Source organism: Phacochoerus africanus, chromosome 2 (genome assembly GCF_016906955.1).
Source record: "Phacochoerus africanus isolate WHEZ1 chromosome 2, ROS_Pafr_v1, whole genome shotgun sequence".
NCBI classification, from domain to species: domain Eukaryota; kingdom Metazoa; phylum Chordata; class Mammalia; order Artiodactyla; family Suidae; genus Phacochoerus; species Phacochoerus africanus.
In genome coordinates, this window is record NC_062545.1 from 27,438,229 (window position 1) to 27,461,713 (window position 23,485).

A 23,485-nucleotide genomic window follows, 5' to 3' on the forward strand; every position below is an offset into this window, starting at 1 on the left:
CAGGGACTGGTCCCCTCAGAGACCATCTCTGAATTGTAGCCATTGACTGAATGTAATTCTGTCCCTTTTATCAGTGGGCACTGTCTCATATGCTGACTTCTCTTTGGAATTTAAAAAAATTAGACCACTTAGTAAATAAATTTTGTGTAATTTCCTTGATTCTGCCTTTCATAACATTTTTTAAGGTCCAAGATGCTGGATGCTGTCTAAGGTAATCCGATTTTACTCTCTCTTGAGTGTCTAACCACCCTCTTTCAGAGAACCCTTCCAACTCTTGTAAGAATTTTTACTACAGACATAGATATCTATTGCCATATTTTTCATAGAGGAGAAAAAACTGATCTTTGTGAAGCTATAAATTGTAGAAGAAACGTTTCCATTAATGATTTTTAACTGGAGAATGTTTTGTTTATTCTTGTATAAGGAAAGCAATGAGCCCTGGACTTCTTTTTACATTATTTGGGGAGGATTATAAAATAGCCTTATGTAATATTCTGGGAAATCTTTGAAGGCAAGTAAAGTTTGAGTATAAAGTACTTTTTAAAAGACCCAGACTGAAAGAATGATACAGTGCTTATCACTGCTGGACTTCAGTGATATTCAATGCACAAAGCTTTACCTGAAGTACTTTTTTTAGTTGGCAAATGAAGTCAGAAAAAAATACGTGTACTTTTCAGAAATTATGATTACAATAAAATTCTGCATCTAAGATTATTTTCACTACTCTATACTAGCCACGATTCTGTATGCATCTGTGATCTAAAAATGATTTTTATTGCTCTGTTCTTGAACTTGAGGCTGAAGCTTCCAGATCATCATAGAAATTGACACTGATTTGAATGTGTTGGTAGAGCCATAACATAGTGTTTTGAAATTTACCTATTCTAAATTCTCATTTTTAAGTTAAATCTCAGATTAAGATGGTCAGCATTCTTCTAAGGGAGTAGATCTTAAATGTTCTCACCCCAAAAAAGAAAAGGAAACTACATGACGTAATTGAGGTGTCAGCCAATGCTATAGCGGTAATCATTTTGCCAGATGTAAGCGTATCAAATCAGCACATTATACACCTTAAACTTGCACAATGCTATGCCAATTATAGCTTTTAAAAGTTGAAAAGAAGAAAAGAATGGCCAGCACTCTGAGGTTTGAGGAACTGTGATTAATGTAACTTTGTAAAGGAAATATACTTCAATTTTTTACAAGAAGAGCTCACTCATAATACATCTTGAACAAGCATTTGAAAACATATGAAGTTGAATTTCTAATTTTGGAAATTTCAAAACATACACAGATTAAAAATATGAGTTGATAATGAATTTTTAGCTCCTATAAGAGCTAATTTTTAGGCTTCTAAAATACTATGTACGAAATTGCACGTTCTTAATAACTAAAAGGCAGTTAAAACTCACTAATTTAGATTCTACTCAATAATAAATTATGTTGATTAACATAGGTTGATCTAGGGGGAGTTCCTGTCATGGCGAAGCGGAAACGAATAACGAATCTGACTAGGAACCATGAGGTTGTGGGTTGGATCCCTGGCCTCCTTCAGTGGGTTAAGGATCCGGTGTTGCCATGAGCTGTGGTGTAGGTCAAAGATGTGACTGGGATCCCTTGTTGCTGTGGCTGTGGTGTAGGCCGGCAGCTGTAGCTCCAATTGGACCCCTAGCCTGGGAACCTCCACATGCTGTGGGTACAGCCCTAAAAAGACAGAAAGACAAAAAAAAAAAAAAAACTAGGTTGATCTAAAGTTAATATTTATATGGTGAAATGGGATTAAAGGAATTCTCAAAAACAGGTTGACCAAATAAATGAATATTTTAATAATAATGATATTAATAGTGTATGATAAAAAACAAGACTAAAACATTTTTGGCATATTTAAAAATATACAACTGCATGCTTTTTTTAATCCAAATTTTCTGATATAAATAAGATAACTAATTTATAAGATATAAATTACATCCTCCATTTTTTCTGTTGATTCCCAGTGAACACATAAATTAGAGTTCTTGAGTTCTGATAATAATTGGATTTTAGGAAATATTTTCTTTAGTTGTATTTTGAAATTTGACTCATTTATAAATGGTAAACAATTAAAAATTAAGATGGGAGTTCCCATCATGGCTCTGTGGTAACGAACCCAACATAATCTGTTGTGCAAAGACTCTCAATTCTAGTAGTGTGTTTGTTTGAGGTTATGACTAATTGCTTCATGATCTGCTTTACTTTCTCAGTTTTTGAGTAGTCATTGATGTTTTTTTTTGGCTATTTACCATGAGGATTTAAAAACACAGAGAAGTTGCCATTGTGGCTCAGTGGTAACGAACCCGACTGGGACCTATGAGGATTTGGTTTGATCCCTGGCCTCCCTCAGTGGGTTAAGGATCTGGTGTTGCCATGAGCTGTGGTGTAGGTCACAGAGTCGATTTGGATCTGGCGTTGCTGTGGCTGTGGTGTAGGCCAGGAGCTGTAGCTCCAATCTGACCCCTAGTCTGTAAACTTCTATACGCCACAACTGCGGCCCCAAAAACAAACAAACAAAAAAACAACAATTGTCATATATGGGGTTGACCAGATTCTCAGAAAATTGCAAATTATAGGGAAAAAAATTTAGTCCCTTCCCTTCCTTTGAAAAGGATACTGTAGTTCATCCAGTTGAGGAGATAAAGCTCTTCCTAAGGCATCCTACATACAAACTATATAGTCTTCAGGAGAATGAGTTCTTCAAGAGTGGCATCTAATAAAGTAGAAGGAATGAGAAAGCTGATAATGATAGTGATGATTCTGACAAGGATCATCAATTAGAACTAAAACCATTAAGAGAAGATGTTTATTTTTTTAAATTTTCATTCGCCATATTTACATGATACCGGAGCTCACCCACAGATTGCTTGCTAATCACAAAGGAACAAATGGACCTGTGCCGTCCATTGTATATGTCCCCCCAGGGATCCAGCTGTCAGGGATGCAACTGGCATCCCTAATGGTGGGTTGCCACCTGATACAGTGAACGTGAAGTAAGCAGCATCTCCTATGAAATCTCCCGCCAAAAATGTTTAACCCAAACCTTCAGATCTAACAATCAGTTAATAGGAATTACAGTTGGCTAGAGAAATAAGTCAGATAATACTACAAAGTGCAATCAGACAGATCCAGAACGTAAAGACATTCTTCAGAACCTCCTTCCTGGTCTCTTCAAAGAGTCAATGTCATGGAGGAGTTCCCGTTGTAACTCAGCAGGTTAAGAAACCGACATAGTGTCTGTGAGGATGTGGGTTCGATCCCTGGCTTCAGTCAGTGGGTTAAGGATCTGGCTTTGCCTGCAAGCTGTGGCATAGGTCACAGATGCAGCTTGGATCCAATGTTGCTGTGGCTGTGTTTGTGGCCAGCAGCTGCAGCTCCAATAGCCAGTGACCTTCTATGTGCTGCAGGTGTGGCCCTAAAAAGAAAAAAAAAATCAATATCATGGAAAAAAGTGTGGGTGGATTGGTCAGGGTAAAAGAGACCTAGAGATATAAAAAACAGATGCAGTTTTAGATTCCTTTTTTTTTCTTTTTTTTTTTTTACAGACTATAGGAGATATTTGGGAAACAGTTAGGGAACATGACTTAGGACCAGATATTAGATAATTGAGGGAATTATTTTTGTTAGATGCAATAATCAAATAGGATACGTAGGAGAATTTTTAAAGGTATTTGATGCAGTGTTTAAGGGTGAATTGTCATGATATCTGTAATTTAATTTGAAATGATTCAGCAAAAATATTCAAGGAGATGAAGCAATAGCAAAATGTTAGCAGTCATTGAAAATGTGGCCATTCACAGTAGTGTTTCTTCTACTTTCATGTATGTTTGATGTTCTTCACAATGGAAAGTTAAAATGAGGAGTATTTTAGTAAAAAATACTCTGCCATTAAAAAAAAATACTTTTTGTCCAAATGCTGAAAGGCTCAGTGTCACAATCATGTGACACATTTATGCCATGACCAAAGCTAAATATCACTCTCATAGAATGAATTTATGATGTGTAAGAATAAATATGAAATTTAATTTTAAAACTAATATTGTAATGTTACTGCTAAGTACTTTCATAATCCCTATTAAATATTTAAATGATTTGGTCCTACATCAGTCAGTCCTGCATTCATTGTTCTGCAAATAAGACACAAAAAAGAGATGTTTGTTTTCAAGTGAAGTTGATAGAGACACACATTTTTAGTATCTTATTTTGCCCCTGCACGTTCTTCTTCCATTTGTGTTTGTTCTATTTTTTATGTCCCAGTAGGAGATCATAGATGTCATTACATACACATGTATGATTTTTTTCAGTCTCATGAAATTTTAAGGTGGCAAAGCTATTCTCTTCTTAATTTATTGTTACAAAATGTGAAGAATTCCCAAATAGGCTTTTTCCTAAGATACCCATGGCTTACATGGAGTTATATAATAAAAAGCAGTATAAAGGTTTTTTTATAGATTTTTTTCCATTAAAGTATTTCAAAAAGGTAAATTCATTACTCAGTAAATATAAGATATAAAAGATTTGATTTAACTCATGGGAACAGTAAGAGGTTATGTCCTATTTCAAGTGAGTTTAAGAAGCTAGAATATTCATAATTTAACAAAGCAATGCTAGAATCAGATTTCTGAGTTTAAGTTTTTTAAAAAGCTAGTTTATGACCAGCAGATTATAAATCTTAGAGATTAACTATTTCACTAGACAGAAATTATTGGCATCTCTACTGAACAAGTTAGCAAGTAAACTTCTGTAACTCTGAGATTATTAATAAATAGCAAATAGTGAGACGAACTAGCTACACTTTCCCTGGACAGTCCTTGAATGGCCTTATGCCGCTCTATGATATTCCATCTTTTTACCTCACTCCCAAATCTCCAATCACTTGCCTGACACTTACTAACTTTCCTAGAATTCCCGTTGTGGCTCAGCAAGTTAAGAACCCGACATAGTATCCATGAGGATTCAGGTTCGATCCCTGGCCCTGCTTAGTGGGTTAGGGATCCGGTGTTGCCACAAGCTGTGGTATAGGTAGGTCTCAGATGCAGCTCGGATATGGTGTCACTATGGCTGCGGTGTAGACCGGCAGCTGCAACTCCAATTCGATCCCTAGCCTGGGAACCTTCATATGCCCCACATGCAGGCCTAAAAAGACAATAGATAAATAAGTGACTTTCCTGGCATATGTTGTAGATGTTAGTGGCACTAAACAACTCTGCAGAAGCATATTCTGGGTTTTTTTTTGTATGTTTGTTGTTTTTTGTTTTTGTCTTTCTGCCTTTTCTAGGGCTGCTCCTGCAGCGTATGGAGATTCCCAGGCAAGGGGTGGAATCGGAGCTGTAGCCACCGGCCTATACCAAAGCCACAGCCATGCAGGATCTGAGCCGCGTCTGCAACCTACACCACAGCTCACGGCAATGCTGGATCCTTAACCCACTGAGCAAGGCCAGGGACCGAATCCACAACCTCATGGTTCCTAGTCGGATTCGTTAACCACTCACCATGATGGGAACTCCAGAAGCATATTCTTTTTTTAAAATTTTTTATTTTTTGCTATTTCTTGGGCCACTCCCGCAGCATATGGAGGTTCCCAGGCTAGAGGTCAAATTGGAGCTGTAGCCACCGGCCTACACCAGAGCCACAGCAATGCAGGATCCGAGCCGTGTCTGCAACCTACACCACAGCTCAAGGCAACGCCGGATGGTTAACCCACTGAGCAAGGCCAGGGACTGAACCCGCAACCTCATGGTTCCTAGTCGGATTCGTTAACCACTGCGCCACGACGGGAACTCCCAGAAGCATATTCTTTTTAAGCAATACTTACAAATGCAAAAATAGTACAAGGGAGAGTAGGGATTAAAAGTTAGAATGAAATGTAAAGAACCCAGATGTACCAAAATGATGTTGAAAAAGAACAAAGTTGAAGGATTTACATGGACTTGATTTCAAGTCTTTTTAAAAACAATAATCGAGACAGTGTTACCTGTCAGTTTCTTTATTTCTTTAACTTTCTAAATGTATAGTAACTGTTTTTGCATATAAAATTATTAATTATTTTAGGCTTTTACTCTTGCAAACTCTATATATTTTATACATTTCTAGTTTGACTGATAGAATTTTAGCATATTTCCCTTTCAAGTAACTAAGGAATCCATGATATGATAAAAAAAAAAAAAAGGAAGGTTACACAGCAAAATTTTGAGTGTTGTCACCTCTTAATTTATGCATATTCAGACGTATATAAAAATTCTGGAATGATGTATATCACTGCAACACTAGTAGTTTTGGAATTTTCAAATTAAAGGGAAATTTTCACCTTCTTCTGTGTACCGTTCTGATTAGTCTAACTTTTTTTTTTACAGTGAACTTCAGCCCTTGCTAGAAACTTAACACCGCTATTTTAATCTGAAAGGAGAAATGAAACCTTAATTTGGATTTTTAATAAAAAATCAGCTCTGTCTACCTGCCATGTGTTTGTAACATTATTTTCTCTCTTTATCTTCTAGGGGTGAAGCTAAGTAGCCTTCTTGGTAAAAAAGGAAACTTGGAAAAACTCCAGAGCTACTGGGAAGTTGGTTTTTTCCTGGGGGCAAGTGTCCTGGCCAATGACCACTTGAGAGTCATTCAAGCATCTGAAAAGCTTTTTAAGCTGAAGACACCAGCATGGTAACAGTCAATTGTTAGATATTCCTACAGTCATTGTTAGTGAAAGCGCCTATCGCTTGTTTTTAAATTGTTAAAGTTGTTGAACTGACAATTAGGTGATTTTATTTGCTTAGAGAATAAAATGCAGACTCTGGAGGAAAAACTGATGCTTATAAATAAACTGGGTTGTATGTAAGTTCTGCTAGCTGGACATGGATGATGTCCACCGGCCACCAAGCCTAGCCTTTCCATCACATTGTCCGACCTACTAGCACAGGTTGGTCAGTGCCATCCATTTGAATCATGAAGAAGCCTCGAATTTACATCTGCAGCTTCCTTCTCAGCCTCCCAGGTCTCTGCTCCAAACACATGCCTTTTTTTTTTGTCTTTTTGTCTTTTTTGTTGTTGTTGTTGTTGTTGCTGCTATTTCTTGGGCCGCTCCCGCGGAATATGGAGGTTCCCAGGCCAGGGGTTGAATCGGAGCTGTAGCCACCGGCCTACGCCAGAGCCACAGCAACTCGGGATCCGAGCCGCGTCTGCAACCTACACCACAGCTCACGGCAATGCTGGATCCTTAACCCACTGAGCAAGGCCAGGGACCGAACCCGCAACCTCATGGTTCCTAGTCGGATTCGTTAACCACTGCGCCACGACAGGAACTCCACACATGCCTTTTGTATCCTTCAGGAGCCAATCTCATTCTTGCTTTTCACTTAGGGCTTACTGACACATTGAGATGTTTCCTCTATTAGGTGTGTTTTTTTGTAATTTCACATTCTTCTTGGCATGCACCCATATCGCCTCACTGTGGATGTGGTGATTGGAGCAAGGAAAACAAAATTCCATCTGCATTTAGAACTATTCATTTTTTCAGTATGTATCGCATGTAATGATTGACCATTAGCTTGGACAGACTTTAAAGCTTAACAGGGATATCAAGAAAGGCTCGGAGCTGCTCAGAGCTCTGGCCACTGACCTCGTTCCATCAGAGGGACCACTTGAGGAGCTGTCCACCAAGGCAGACCTTCAGGGCTTCTTAAAGCTCTTCCTCACATGCAAGTCTCCTTCATTAGCAAATCCTCCCCATAATGATCTTTCTGAAATGCATGTCTGATCCACCCCCTCCATTGAAATCTTTAAATCAGTAGAGTTTAATGGCTTCTCACAGCCTTGGTGCGGCAAGCAAGATTCGCCCTTAGTCATTAAACCTCAGCCCTTATCATTCCCCTGGGTTTACGCTGCTCTCAGTTTACAGTGAACAGCCAGCTCTGGGCTCCCTGCATGCGTCTCAGCAGAGGCTGAGCTTCGTGCTCCCATACTCTCCTCCACCTGGGGCACCCTTGCTGGTCACGTCTGCTCATAAACCACATAAACCCACCTAAAACCCTTCCCCACACCAGAGAGAAGATCGTGGATGCTGTTATGTACCTGTGATTCTTTCGCCTCAGGAATTTTCTTTCTTTTCCTTAGTCATACCTCTATTGATATTGCCTGTGTAGCTTTTGTTAGTTGTATCTTTGTTGGTTACGGCTCCATGGGTATTTATTTCATGGACCTTCTACATTTTTGTCTCCTTGGCACAGTGTGCAGCTTGAGAATAGGGCTGCACTGTCAGTAGCATGTCAACAGCAGGCATTCAGTAAGTGACATGAAATCAATGAACCAATCAATAAATGCACACCTTCCGTGCAATTAACTGGATTATTTCTCTATGACAGCCGTTCTCATGGTTGAGGAGGAGACTGAAGCACAGGTGCAAAGAGCTTTGGTTTGAGGTATCCTGACTGCTGTTGACAAGAAGACACGTTACTTTATACAGTAGTAATAACAAGCACAAAACAATGCTTTGTTTCCACGAACTTAAAATCCACATTTATACTTTGTACTTTATATATATATATAGTTTATTTATAGTTTATAGTTTTATAGTATAGTGCTTACATACATATTATCTCAATAATTACTTTGCTCCTCACTTTTTCCTAAATTTTTTCCTTCAAGGCATCATCTGTCTTAAGGGGTGAGGATATTCATATAGTATATATGAGCTGAATTACTTCAGAGAAAAATAATATCTCTTATAAAGTGTCCATTGATAAAAGCTTTCTCAAAGAAGCATATTTTAAGACAAATGCATTAACCTCTTCCTTGACTAGAACATAGGTATTATTTTAAAAGTCATGTTTTAAGTAGATGTATAGTCCAGTCCAATTTCTTAAGTTGTCTAAGCCTCAGTTTCCTCATCTTTTCAGTGGGAGTAAAACAGCCTACTTTATTGAATTTTTGTGAATGAGCTAACACATGATAATGCACGACATGTAACAAATAGTAAAGTTTGGTGAATGAGAATGCATAATTTTTTTTCTTTTTTTAGGGCCACACCTGCAGCATATGGAAGTTTCTGGGCTAGGGGTCCAATCAGAGCTGCAGCTGCCAGCCTACACCACAGCTACAGCCACTCGGCATCTAACCTGCTGCACCTGCGACCTACACCACAGCTCACAGCAACCCCAGATCCTTAACCCACTGAGTAAGGCCAGGGATCAAACCAATCCTTTTGGATACTAGTCAGGTTCTTAACCCACTGAGCCACAACAGGAACTCCCCAGAATGAATAATTTTTTAAATATAATTTTATTGGAGTATTGTTGATTTACAGTGTTGTATTAGTTTCCAGTGTACAGCAAAATGAATGCATATAAAAATATTTATTCTTTTTTCCCATGTAGGTTATTATGAACTATTCAGTGGATTTTCCTGAGCTATACTCAATGATATTTACAGAGTAAGACTGGGATACATGGGAAGAGGTGGTTCTAAATTTGCCTATTTTTGTGCTTCATGTCTTTTGATTTTTAGGTACCTTAAGTCTATTGTAGAGACAATTTTGATATATAAGCATTTTGTGAAGCTGACTTCAGAACAGCCTATTGCCAAACAGGAACTTGTGGACTTCTGGATGGATTTCCTGGTTGAGGCCACAAAGACAGATGTCACCGTAGTTAGATTTCCAGTAAGTACTTTTCACTTAACTCTAGGACATTTCTATTTTGTTTCTTTTTGTTTCTTTTATTTAAAGAACATCATGCACTTGAGATTGTAATAGGATTAATGTACTGGTTTTCATGCCCTAAAATGACAGATGATGATCATCTGGTTGGTATGTGTATTTTCTGCAAATGGGTTTGCTTTAGCTTATGCTTTGAATTTTACTTTTTTTTTTTTTTTTTTTTTTTTTTTTTTTTTTTTTTGCTTTTCGGGGCTGCACCCATGGCATATGGAGATTCCCAGGCTGAGCTGTGCCGGCCTACACCACAGCCACAGCAATGCCAGATCTGAGCCATGTCTGCAACCTACACCACAGCTCACCAAAATGCCGGGTCCTTAACCCACTGAGTGAGGCCAGGGATCAAACTTCATGGTTCCTAGTTGGATTCGTTTCTGCTGCACCATGACGGGAACTCCTAAATTTTACTTTTTAAAAGTACTTCTCAAAATCAGAGAAATGAGATACATTTTCATCTTTTTGCTAGGAAACTTGGTTTCTGGCTCAGTTGTAAAGGGTGCTTCCCTAGGAAAAGATTATCTCTTAGCTCAAGAAGTCAAGATTTCTCTTCAGACCAGATAGATGTGTGCTTTTAATTCATGCCACAGCTTTGTTGACACTGTCCTCATCAATATCGTCAGCATTACCATGGTGAAAAGTGTCAGCCTCCCTTGCATTGTTACCCTACCTCTCTCACTTGTTACTCATGTGGGTCAGAGTTAGACGTGGTGCTCCCAGTCTCTTTTTATGGTGCTCTTAGCTCGTGAGAAATGATGCCTCATAGGTTCTGGTCTGCACCTCATTTTGGCTAGTCTCTATCAAATTTAGATGTTTAAATGTATAACACACACATACAGTTTAAAAATGTCTTGTCCGAAGTTCCCGTCGTGGCGCAGTGGTTAACGAATCCGACTAGGAACCATGAGGTTGCGGGTTCGATCCCTGCCCTTGCTCAGTGGGTTAACGATCCGGCGTTGCCGTGAGCTGTGGTGTAGGTTGCAGATGCGGCTCGGATCCCGAGTTGCTGTGGCTCTGGCATAGGCTGGCAGCTACAGCTCCAATTAGACCCCTAGCCTGGGAACCTCCATATGCTGCGGGAGTGGCCCAAGAAATAGCCAAAAAAAAAAAAAAAGTCTTGTCCATCTCAACTGGTGCCATCCACATCCTGATAGTTCTCGGAACATGATCCAAAGCAGTATAGCTTTAGCATCACATTTGAGAATTACTGGCAGCTCTTTGCAAAGTGATGCCATAGATCTCTCTGTTTGAGCCCTCTCAGTTTCAATCTTCCATACTCAGAGGTGGTAGCAGCTCTCAATTCTTTTTCTGAAATCTTGTTTTCAAGTTCCTGTTGATGGGATCAACTGTTTCATTTAATTAAATCCGTCACTGGCATTGACACGCTTCCTTTACCCTTGCTTCCAGATGAAGCCATAAGCTCAGCAGGATCTTTAGTTGAAAAGCCTTTCAAACTAAAACACTTCACTCTATTTTCTAGCTTAGATAATGTGCAGACTAGGAAAATACTTATCTCAGAGTGAGCTGGCAGCTTGCCTTTAGCTGGTGCTCGGATGGCAGGAAATGTGGTGGTGAAAGAAGACAGCGCAGAATTGAAGTCTTTAATCAACTGTTGACTTGACGGACTAAGAAAGTTGGCTATGAAAAGAAACCACTCATATTGGCTTTTCTGAGCTAATTTAAGTTACTTTAATGTGAATGAGTCCGTCATAATATGAATGTAAAAAAAATTAAAACCAGAAAACTTTGGGAGAAAGTAAGAGAATATAGTTATATAATCCAGGAAAGAGACGCTTTCGTGAGCAAGAAAGGGACCTCTAAGCCCCAAAGGCAAGTATTGACTTGAAAAATTCAAGTTTTTTGTTAAAAAACTTAAAATCTACCATAAACATGGCAAATGCTAGCTAGGGAGAGAATATTTAATACTAATGTTGCAAAAGGATCAATTGGCCTAATATGCAGAAAAACAAAGAACCCAAATTCCTACAAATTGATAAGCAAAAGAAGCAGAAAAATGAGTGATCATATAAAAAGGTTCTTAATCTCACTGGGTAGTCAAAAATGCAAATGAACACAAGACACCATTGTACTTCTGCCATTTTGCCTGTGTGCAAATGCCTGTGTAGGATAAGTTCCCAGAAGTAGAATTGATTTATCTTGTATGTTGCCTTCCATAGGGACCATATCCATCAATATTCCCACTGGCAACTTGTGAAACTACCTGCTCTTATAAGGTGTCTCCAAAAAAAGTCTGTTTACCAGATTTGTACTTTTGCTAAACTTACAGATGAAAAATGGCATATGGGGGTAGTTTTAATTAGTATTTCTCTTATTATACGTGAGGTTATGCATATGGTTAAGTCCCTATGTTTCAAAGACCACTCAGTGATTCTTAAAAAAAAAAGAATTTCTTGCCAATATTTAAAAATAAAGAGAGTTGGACTTTCCATGTTGGCAAGAATGGAGTAAATATTCTTGGTACTGCTATAAATGGCTATAAAATTCTGAGATAATCTTTTCTTGGGAAAGCACACTTTACAACTCATCAAAGGAAACCACCAAAATATATGAAACAACTGTTCACAGGCATTAAACAACAATCCTCTCAAGACTGCCATCCTGGAGACAGGCGGTCCCTGAGTTGAGTCCCGCATCACCTGCTCTTTTTCTCTAAGGTCATTTTCCTGGCTGCAGCTCAAGGAAGTGGCTTCTCCCTGGGCAGTGCTGGCAGGAATCGGTGTTTGGGGTTCTAAGACAGCTGGAATGGGAGGGCCAGGGTGTTGGGGAAGAGGGAGTCTTGAAGAGTGAGTCCTAGGATCCTGCCTGTGTATTTCCCTTGAGTCCAAGGGCACTTCTTAATGTGAACAAGGTGTAAGCACATCCTGGATAAACACAACTACCTGTCCCCGTATTTGATTAAAATTGGGTTGTGGATGAAGCCTACCTGGCTTAAATAGACTTTGAGATAAGTTCCCTTGCTGATTAGGAGATCAGAACCAGAAATGGCAGAGGGCATGTTTTAGAAGGCTGACAGCCCTGCAGATATTCTGGAATATATATCAAGCAGGAATAAGATGCCGGACCATGGGCCCAGCTAGAAGGCTGAGACTGTAGTGAACACACCAGGCATTTAGTTGAGATGCAGAGAGCCCGTGCTTTCCAAGTAAAGGCAAAACTAAAGCATACCCACCCTAACAAAGCTGGAATAAAAGTAAGCCTTGATAGGATCCAGATCAGACACTAATAATTTAACTGTTAGCTAGAAAAAACAAACAAACAAACTTTGGAAAGATATTATCCTGAGCCTCTGCAATGTCTCATTCAGCTGTAATTAAAATTACTAGATATTCTAAGGAGCAGGAAAAAGTGACTGATAATAAGAGCTGAAATGGCCAATAGAGGTATTCCTCCAGGTGATTCTCATACTGGAGTTGCCAGATAAGGATGTCAGATGAGTATAATTACTGTGTTAAAGAAAACAGAGGAAAGATGGACAGAATGGATGAAAAGGCGGAGCATTTCAACTTAAAAAATAATAATGAAGTGTATAAAAAGTCAAGTGAAAAATAAGATGAGTTACAGAAAAATCCAGATTTTTAACTACTTTGGAAAAATTAAAGGGCCAGGCAGTTTGTGACCAGATTCTCCCAAAGCAGCCATCTCTTGAGCCAATAGCTGCTACCATTTAAGATGTCAATTACAGCCCTGTTGCTCCTGCTTCACTCACCTTCCCTCTCTTCTCCCCCATCTCCCTGCGTCATTGGGATTTGGTGCCCCTGCTCTACTGCAGAGAGAAAGGCAAGTTCCAGTACCCCTGGTTCTATGTCAGTCACTGACATGTCTTCCTGTCCTTAGAGTAGCATCTTCTGTGGCTCATGCTTATGAAAGCTACAGTAGTAGGTCTTTACTGGGTGATTATATTATCCTTCTTTGGAACTAGATTTGACTAAACCAGATAACCTTATTAGAAAATATTTAATTTAATTGTCTCCATTCATCTCACTACCATGGCCATGCTCATTCCTCCAAGACATGACAGAGACCCTGCACAAAAGAAAACAGACACAAGTTTCTTTGGGAAGTGATTTGAGCAGCCCTATCATTTATTATTATTTAGGTTTGGGAAGTGATTTGAGCAGCCCTATCATTTATTATTATTTGGGTTCAGTTCCATTTATTTTTTTTCATCACTTCTCTCCTGTGTATATTTTCTTTCCTTCCTACATTGAAAAGTTCAGAGACCACTAACCCTTCACTTAATGTCAGGCAAAAGGAAGAGGAGTGTGGAGCTTTCACAGGTGCTAAAGGGGCTTAGACACGTAACCCTACTTAATAGCTACTCTTTAATATACAGGCCTTGCTGTTTTCCTTCACTCATTTCAAGTGAACAGTTAATTTGCATGTTAACCACTCTAAAAGACTAGAAACTAAAAGCAAGAATGTGTATACTCTCGAGCTGGTTCTATTTGGCCGATTCTGTCAAATCGCCCCCTTTCCTTGTCTTTTCTCTGCCTTTCTGGGACATCCACGATGCATGCTACAGATTCCTCACATTTTGTCATTTCAAGGGCAGTTCAAAGGGCTCAGCAAACGTTAGACAATAATAATTGCAACCAATTTTTATTCCTTATCTCAAGATAGAAAAAACTCATAGTTCAGATTTTACCTATTAGAAATATTTGAGGGAGTTCCCATTGTGGCTCAGTGGAAACAAATCCGACTAGCATCCATGAGGACACGGTTCAATCTCTAGCCTCGCTCAGTGGGTTAAGGATCTGGTGTTGCCATGAGCTGTGGTGTAGGTCGCAGACATAGCTCAGATCCTGCATTGCTCTGGCTGTGGTATAGGCCAGCAGCTGGTGCTCCGATTTGCCCCTTAGCCTGGGAACTTCCATATGCCATGCCTGCAGTTCTAAAAAGCAAAAAAAAAAAAAAAAAGAGAAATATTTGAGACAACAATAAATCCATCATTTAAGAAGACAGGAGATATTCTGTGCTGTGCTTTTCTAACCTTAGATAGTGTACCCCTGTTGTTAAGGAGCAAGGTGTGTTCTCATTGCCAGTGGAGTGACTTGAATCCTATTTTGGGAAAACCACCTTTTATTCCCTATTATTAGTTTTAATTTCACAAATACTGGGATACTCAGATTTGAGAGCACCATTTCTGCCAAGATTGAAAATGAATGATTTTCGTTATTAATCAGTGTCACTTAGCTCTCTGTTGTCTGGAATTTGGACCTTGATTCATCTGGTATTTTCTGAATCAGACCATGTTCCCCACTGGGCTCTTACTGTGTGTTTACTTATGATATATGCCATCTTGTTTTCATAGCTAGAGCCTGACCTAGAATTCTCTTGTGCCCTTAAAGTTTTTCATACTCAAGTAAAGAAGGTTTTGACTTTCTAATCCCCTTTCTCTAGTGCTCTGTACCTGAACTTAAATAACAAATAATTTTTCCAGTTTCTCTGAATGTTAAGTATTTTTTTCCCTGAATATTCCTACTTAAGACTGCACAAGAAATTTGAGCTAGATAGGTGCCTTTAAGCACTGTACAAATAGATAATATTTGTAGAATCTTTGAAATCAGGGCATGTGTGGCATTTTTAGTGTTCTTTGCTCCTAACATGAGATATTTGCAATAATATAGTACATTGTCCAGTCCTTTGATAGAGAGTCTCATCTCACTTGTCATGTATCTCTAGAATGTCCACAAAATAGGAGCAAATTTTATTTCTCTCTTTTTCTCTCACAAAGCATTATTGAAGATACCAGTTTTATCTTGCAAGCCAGGCAAAAACATTTGTATTATTTCATACAACTATGTCCATATATAAAACTCTTTCAATAATAATCAAAATAATTTCTCAGTCTATTTACAAGAGTCTGAAAACCAGGAGTTCCCATTGTGGCTCAGCAGTTTAAGGCCCTGATGTTGTCTCTGTGAGGATGGGGATTCGATCCTTGGCCTTGCTCAGTGGGTTAAGGATCCGGTGTTGCTGTGGCTATGGAGTAGGAAGCAGATGGCAGCTCAGATCTGGCATTGCTGTGGCTAAGGTATTGGCCTCAGCTGCAGCTCTGATTCGATCCCTAGCCTGGGAACTTCCATATGCCACAGGTGCGGCTATAAAAAGAAAAAAAAAATGAAAATCATACTACTACCTCTGTATGATAAGATGTGGTTACAGGCAATCTAAAATAAGCATGTGATATTCTACATATGGAGTCTTTTCTGTGCACAGAATTATTTGTTTTATCCCATTTCTGCCTTTCTTTGATGTGTTTATATTTGTAGAAATAGATTATGGGAAAAGAATCTGAAAAAGAATAGATATGTATAATTGAATCACTTTGCTGTACACCCAAAACATTTTAAATCAACTATCCTAGAAAAAAATAATTAAAATTAAAAAACACTTTTAAAACAGAACTAGATTATAAATTGATTGCAAGATAAAATAAAAGCTTTCAATAATACATATTAGTAAATTCCTTGGGGATAGGCGAGCCAACATATGGACTTCAAAAATTTATTTCCAACTTCTTTAGCAATGAAAGGTGATGACATTATTGCAACTTATAAATGCTTAACACCATAAAATGTTCAAAGGACTTATAGGGGTAGCAGCAATCAGAAGTTAAAATGGTTTTACGCCAGCATTGGATTCAGCCTCATCAGTGCACTGTTGTTATAATAGCTCTAAATGGCTTAAATCCTAAGTCACTAATACTAATTTCTTTGCCTTACGTTTTCAAGGTTTTAATATTAGAACCAACCAAAATCTATCAGCCTTCGTATCTGTCAATCAACAATGAAGTTGAGGAGAAGACCATATCTATTTGGCATGTGCTTCCTGATGACAAGGTAAGTGTACAGCTGACAAGAGTATTAATAATGAAAGACTTCATACCTTCCTGGCCTTTCTATAGTCTGGCAAATACCTGCATCAATAAGAAGAAACAGCTTACTGTGTGTTTATCTGTCATATAAAATTTGCTAAATGTTGGTTATGGATTTCACCCATTTAATAAAATATAATCCAGCTGTTTGGATTTTTATTATAGATGACCTAGCCATCCAAAGGGCACTCAAATGGGACTATTTTCTCTGTTTCATGAATTTATGCTATAGATTATGTGCCAAAGACCTGATAACTTTAAATATATGATTTAGGGAGTTCCCACCATGGCTCAGTGGTAAAGGAACTCGACTAGCATCCATGAGGACGTGGGTTCAATCCCTGGCCTCACTCAGTGGGTTAAGGATCCAGTTTTGCCGTGAGCTGTGGTGTAGGTCACAGACACGGCTCAGATCCCGTGTTGCTGTGGCTGTGGCATGGGCCAGCAGCTACAGCTCTGCCTTGACCTCTAGCCTAAAAACCTCCATATTTCGCAAGTGCTGCCCTAAAAAGACAAAGAGACTATATATATATATATATGATTTAAAAGATGCATCTCTTAGGGAGTTTCCACTGTAGTACAGTGGATTAATGATCCAGCTTGTCTCTGCGGAGGCTCCAGTTCACTCCCTGGCCCGACGCAGTGGGTTAAGGATTCCAAGCTGCCAAAGCTGCGGTGAACATCTCAGCTGCACCTTGGATTCAGTTCCTGGCCCATGGAACTTCCATATGCCTCGGGTGCAGCCAAAAAAGAAAAAAAGATGCATATCTTAGTTCCAGAAAACCTGTCAGAATATCGCTATTTCTAGTCCTCCACTGGTATGATTAGAGTTATCATTGTTTCTCGCTGTTTGATTAACTGTATAGCTGCTACATTTCAGATTAGCCACTGGCTCCTGTGCTGGGCACCAGATGAGGTGGGCTGTGCTGCCACCAGTTTTCAAAGGAATCTTAAATGCTCTTATTTCTACTCAGAGCCATCACTCGGGTAACCCTTTACCCCTCTATATTTCAGCGGTTTTAAAGTGTGTACAAATCATCCTACTATTTAAAAAAAAAAATAGAATCTCTTCAAGACCTAATTCCAGTCCATAGGATAAACCACCAAATTGAGCAAAGTCTTGTGCAATGTAGTTTTGCGGGGGATTTTTTGGTAATTATTTTCCAGAAGACCCTTATAATTTTCTTTAAGCATCATCCATGCACTAAACAGATATTTAAGGAGTGCTAACTCTGTGTTAGGCAGGAGAGAAAAAGATGTGTACAAAATAATCCAAACTCCTGCCCTCTTGACCATTACTTTCTACTAAAGGAGACAGACAGTAAACAAATAACTAAATACGTGAGTATATTAAGTGGTGAAAAGGGAGAAATAAAGCAGTAAAGGGAATCAGGAAGTATATTTGAGGGTAGGGGGTTGCAGGTTTTTAAAATGTCATTGTCAATTTTTTGAAATGTCTTTGAGTCAACAGACGTGGGCTCAAATCCTATCACTGTCCTGGGGAAATAAGGCTTCTCCAATCTGTGGTGTTGTCATCTGTGGAATGGGATAATAGTAATATCCACCTCAAAAGGTTGTTTTGAAAGTTAAACAAAATAATGTAGGTAGAGCCTATGGCACAGAGCCTGGCATATAATAAGTGCTCCATATATGGTAACAACAGTAACAACCACGACAGGAATAAAGTTGAGGCGGTAAGCATATGGACTAAGCCCTCACATTGAAACACCAGAATTTAACCCGGCTCATCTCTTTAGATGGCATGGCACCAATTATTTGGGAGGTTGTTCGTGCTGCATTAGGGAATGGTGATACTGCAATTTATAGTGAGAAATAGATATTTGATCTTAGTCTCCATTTGGGGCAGAGTTCCTAAAAAACCCTTGGAATTTCCTAAGTCCTGAGAGCCTTAAGGTGTCTTCTGTTATGTTAATGAGATGATGAGCCAGCCAGGTGATTAGAGAATTGGCACTTTCATTCCCATGCCCCAGAGAGAGGAGCTGGGCAGGAGGCTGAATCATTGACCACTGGGCAGTGATTTAATCAAATGTGCCTGTGCAATGAAGCCTCTATAAAACCCCAAAAGGACAGGATTCAGAGAGCATCCAGGTTGGTGAACACTTGGAAATTTGGAAAGGGTGGTCCACCTGAGACAGCATGGAAGCTCCAAGGCGTTTCCCTCCCTTGAGCTAGGCGTCTCTTCCAGCCAGCTCTTTACCTGAGATCTATCTGTATATAGTATCCTGGTCATCTAGTAAGTAATGTTTTCTCTGAGTTCTGTGAGCTTTTGTAGCAGATTAATCAAACCCAAGGAGGGGATCCTTGGAACCTCCAGCCTACAGCCAGCAAGGTGGCATGACTCCAAGTGGTATTGTCCAGAGATGAAACTGATGATAACTAACATAACTATCTATGTACATCCTGTTAACATTGTTTTAAAGTAACTAGTGTTTCATTTACATTAAAGTATATGCCTACCTGTTCTCACAGGCAGAAGTAGGGTAGTCATCCAGTTGAAACTATAAAAACTAAGAGAGGTTAGGGACATGAACATTATTATCTGGGAAAGGAGATTTTTCAAAAGCTTGATGGGAAAGAGCAAGGTTATCCAAGGACACTTGGAAACAGAATGGGGCTAAAGGAATTAGCGATTAGCAAGGCAGGCCCCGAGAATGAGTGGAGAGCCAGAAGTTATTTGGAAGACAGAAAAGGAACAGAAAGTAAGCCAGAAATTTTTGGAAAATGAGTACTATTTCCAGCTAGTTGTCATTATTTTTCTTTTTCTGGGGGTTCTGTGTTTAACACTGTTAGCCTTATGTTGATTCTCTTATGCTTTGTGATAATTGCAGAGATAATTTTTATATTATGTTAAGAAATAAATATATTAGGATATATAAATTAGTGCATTAAGAAGAGGTATAGATTTAGGCTGCAAATTGTTCTGCTTTTTTACCATCTTATGATCAAGAAGTATTAAATCTGCATTGTCCCCACCGCCAATTACCTTTAGTGTAAAAATATTCCTTGTTCAACAGTTTAAGCTTTATTGGGAGTTCCTGTTGTGGCTCAGCAGGTTAAGAACCCAATAGAGTGTTTGTGAGGATGTGGGTTCGAGGTTTGATCCCCAGCCTCTCTCAGTAGGTTAAAGATCCGGCATTGCCACAAGCTTTGGCTCTGGTGTGGGCCAGCAGCTGCAGCTCCGATTCAGTCCCTAACCCGGGAACTTCCATATGCTACAGTTGTGGCCCTAAAAAAAAAAAATAAATAAATAATTAAAAATTAAGCTTTCTTAACTCAATCCATTCCCATTGTAAATTTATGTCAATTTCTTTGCAAACCCTAGTTGTACCCATAGTGTATTCAGTACCACTGCCATTTTCCCTATTTTTAAAAATAGAAGCGATATAATTAGAATGAGGACAAGCAATAAAGATAATGTTGTGATTGTTTTATTAGTTTAGAGCAACGGTAATAACTATAATCAAATAACAGGTAAACAACAGGTTCAATAGGTCTTAACATTAAACAGGAAGTTGATTTTTTTTGTTCATAGAACGTTTAAATTTTTTTCCTTTAAAACAACAGAGTATTGCTTTTTGTTTATCACATTATTTCTTCACTCAGTATTTTCATTCTAAGATGTGGGATGAACCTTTATATGAGCTTTTATATACTTTACCTAGCAACTTTCAGAGCTTGAAGATTGTACTAAGTCTCAAGATTTCAGGAAAACTTGAGGAGTTACTCTACGGTCAGGGGCAAATTAATTGAAATCTTAGTCCTTTAACAGTTCTCCCTTTGTTCAATGGATAAAAGAGTTTGAAGAACATCTGCATGTGCACATGAAAGAAAAATCTAGATCGAGGAGGAAGAGAGAAGTTTTTTGCAAGATATTTTATAGCGTTGATATTTAGAATTCCTCTCCCTTGAGGTTTGAATCTAAGCACCCCCAGTCTTGGCCACAGGATCCCGAGTAAAGGACTAAGGGCCAACCCTGCCCCGCCTCCGGCTCCAGCCAGTGGCCGCTCAGAGAAGATCCAGGAAATTTATCAGGGGAATATGTTTCCCCCAGATTTTCCGTTTTGATTTTATGATGCTCTTATTCATCAAGGAAGATTTTAGCTACAAAACTCCCAGCTAAAAGTGGCTTAAATAATAAGGAAATGCTCTCTCATATTACACCTTCAGAGATGGGTCATTCATGGGCTAGTTTCAGGGGCGTCACAGTGTTAGGATTCTGAGTTGGCTTGTCTAGGTGCTCTTGTTTTTCAACTTCCTGGTCTTAAAGAGCAGCTCTAAGCATCACTTCACACGGACAGCATCCAAAGGACAGGGCCTTTCCCTAGCACCAAAAGTTGCATCATGTGTCCATGCCTAAGCCAGTCGCTAGCTTGGCAATTGAAGAAATGGGCTTACCATGGCCGATTTAAGACAAATCAATGTCACCATCCCTCAACATTGCCACCTGAACCTGAAAGAATTCATTTTTTCTTAGTGAAGAAGGAGAATGGCTGTTGCCTGGGGAACCAGCAGTGTCTGCCACAGCATAATTCCTGCCACCTTAGCTCAGTATTAACTCCTTGTCTTCACTCCTGCTGCAGCCTGGGCGCCAGATGTGAGGCTAACCAGTTCCAAGAAAATGGCGCTTGTGCTGATTGGATTAGGTTGAGTGTTGCTTTGGGACTTGTTGGGGCTGATTATCACTCCAGCTCTGCCTCTGCCCTTTTCCGCTGATTCTCAGGCTGGCCTAGACTTTTTATCTTACCTGCTGGCTTTGTAGCTCACTAGCACCTCTGTGTGGTGAGTCCCAGTAGCAAGGGAGGTGGGGAAGAGGACTCAATCCGGATCATTCCATCTCAGGCTGTAACACCACTGAAATGGAACATTCTCTGGCAGCACTCGCAACCTTCCGGGAACCTAACATTCTGGAAATGCTCTACTCCTTTCCTACAAACCCAGCTCCATCAATCTGGGAAATCTCTCCTTGGCGGCTCCCAGAACAGGACTGATGGAAGATAGATTGTACCAGGGCTGTCTTGTGAGTGTTGTCAGTTGCTGTCTTCCGTGGCAGGTCTGCACACTGCCCCATGGATTCCACACTCAACCCCTTAGAAAGCAGCTTGGCTGCAGGCTCTGAGGATAAGGCTGCATTGTGTGCAAGGATCCTGCAGGTAACAGCTGCAGCTCTTGGGTCACATATTTTTAGAAGGTCACCTGAGGCCAACAGGATTTAGAAGCAACTTTCCAAATTACTAGCTGAAGCTGCAGGCTGCTGTTTTAATTTAAGTCCCTCTGTACACTGGTTAAGAAGGCTGCATGCCAGGAGTACCTTTCTGTGGTCTCGTCCCTCCCTGAGCTTCATGGCAGTGCTTGCTCTTTGTTAATTCAGGTTACATCCCCATGACCTGGCTGATGTGCCTTGAAAGTAGTTTTTTTTTTAGTACATCTACTTCAGGTTGGAAAGGATCTATTTTTAAGTTGCATGGTCCTAGCAAAGAACTAGGTGCCGTGGATATAAATTGTGGCGTTTTGAATTGCTTTGGCCAAAAAGAGAGTTCTGGGCCACCTCAGAGCCACACGCTTTGGTATCCACTTCACTAGCCCAGCCAAGACCTCAGCCTCTGGTAGTATTTTAAGTGGGTGGGTAAGAGCTCGTTTTCCTGGCTGTTTTGCATTTACAGAATTGAACTGCAATCTGAATTGACTACAGTACAGTACTTACTAAACTTAAATGCATGTATCAACTCCTTTATTTTTCTAAAAATATTGATGTTATTAATTCTGTACTGCTGTCAGACGTATCTTTATAGGGAATGCCATGTATCTCATCATTAATTTAAAGACACATGGGTTTAATATTAATTTTGATTTAGCTTTAGTAATAAACTCAAGAAATAACTTCCCACATTTTTTTCCCATCTTGATCCTGCAAATCACCCATGTTTATCATATGCTAATTGAAATTTTTATGTTTAAACTTTAACAGTGTATTGAATTTTGCGTAAATTAGGTAACAACACATTGTGGCTATGATAAACACTGTATACATACTGGCTGTACTATTTTCTGAAGGAATAGAACCACCACATTAGTTCAAAAATGTAACTAAAGATAATTCAGAAGTAATTATCCTTAAAACCTTGCAGAGATTTTATTCAAATTCGTGTTCTTCTTTCTGGGAACAGAAGTATCGCTCAATTCTAATAAGTGAATTATCTTGATCACTGGAGTTTTTACTTTGAAAATCAAGGCACAAGAGGTATTAGGTTCATCTGCTAAAATTAAGTCTTAGAATTTAATGAGACGCATTCTCCTAGGTTCTCTTGGAAGCTGTTTTACTGAAGTACAGAAATTAAGTAAACATCACCCTTGTGGCTTAAGAATGAATTACAGAGTTTCCATCGGATAGTTTGTCTATGAAGAATTATGCACTAGGAAAAATTGCTCTGTGTATGTTATTAAAGAGTAATAAAACAAAATTATCGTTATGTTATTTTCCTTTGGATAACTCAACTTTTGTTGTTGTTATTCTTCCCCTGTGTTCCAGAAAGGTATACATGAGTGGAATTTTAGTGCTTCTTCTGTCAGGGGAGTGAGGTAAGTTTCCTTGGCACATTTTGTTTACTTAGAAGATATTTTTCTAGAATATGAATGTTTGGGGTAGGACTTGTAGTCATGATTTAAAAATGCAAAGAACTTCGAGAATCCTTCTCTTGATGAAGATGCTCAGCCTTCTTTAGCCTCACTTTCGCCGTTACGAAAAGATGTTCAACAAAGCCTTCACTGTTAGTTGAAGTGACTCTGTATTTGTCACCTACTTATAATATGGTGACTGCGGGACAAATGTGAGGTATGGG

General features: G+C 39.2%; 1 protein-coding gene across 1 annotated transcript in view; it reads left to right on the forward strand.

Annotated features, from left to right (window-relative positions):
• The window catches only part of MAP3K5 (mitogen-activated protein kinase kinase kinase 5), a 215,670-nt gene that overhangs the window by 115,119 nt on the left and 77,066 nt on the right, over positions 1-23,485 (forward strand). The window contains exons 9-12 of the mRNA XM_047770111.1: positions 6,528-6,687; positions 9,526-9,679; positions 16,486-16,593; positions 23,176-23,225. Of these exons, the coding sequence (XP_047626067.1) occupies positions 6,528-6,687; positions 9,526-9,679; positions 16,486-16,593; positions 23,176-23,225 (472 nt within the window). The remainder of the gene's footprint in view (positions 1-6,527; positions 6,688-9,525; positions 9,680-16,485; positions 16,594-23,175; positions 23,226-23,485) is intronic.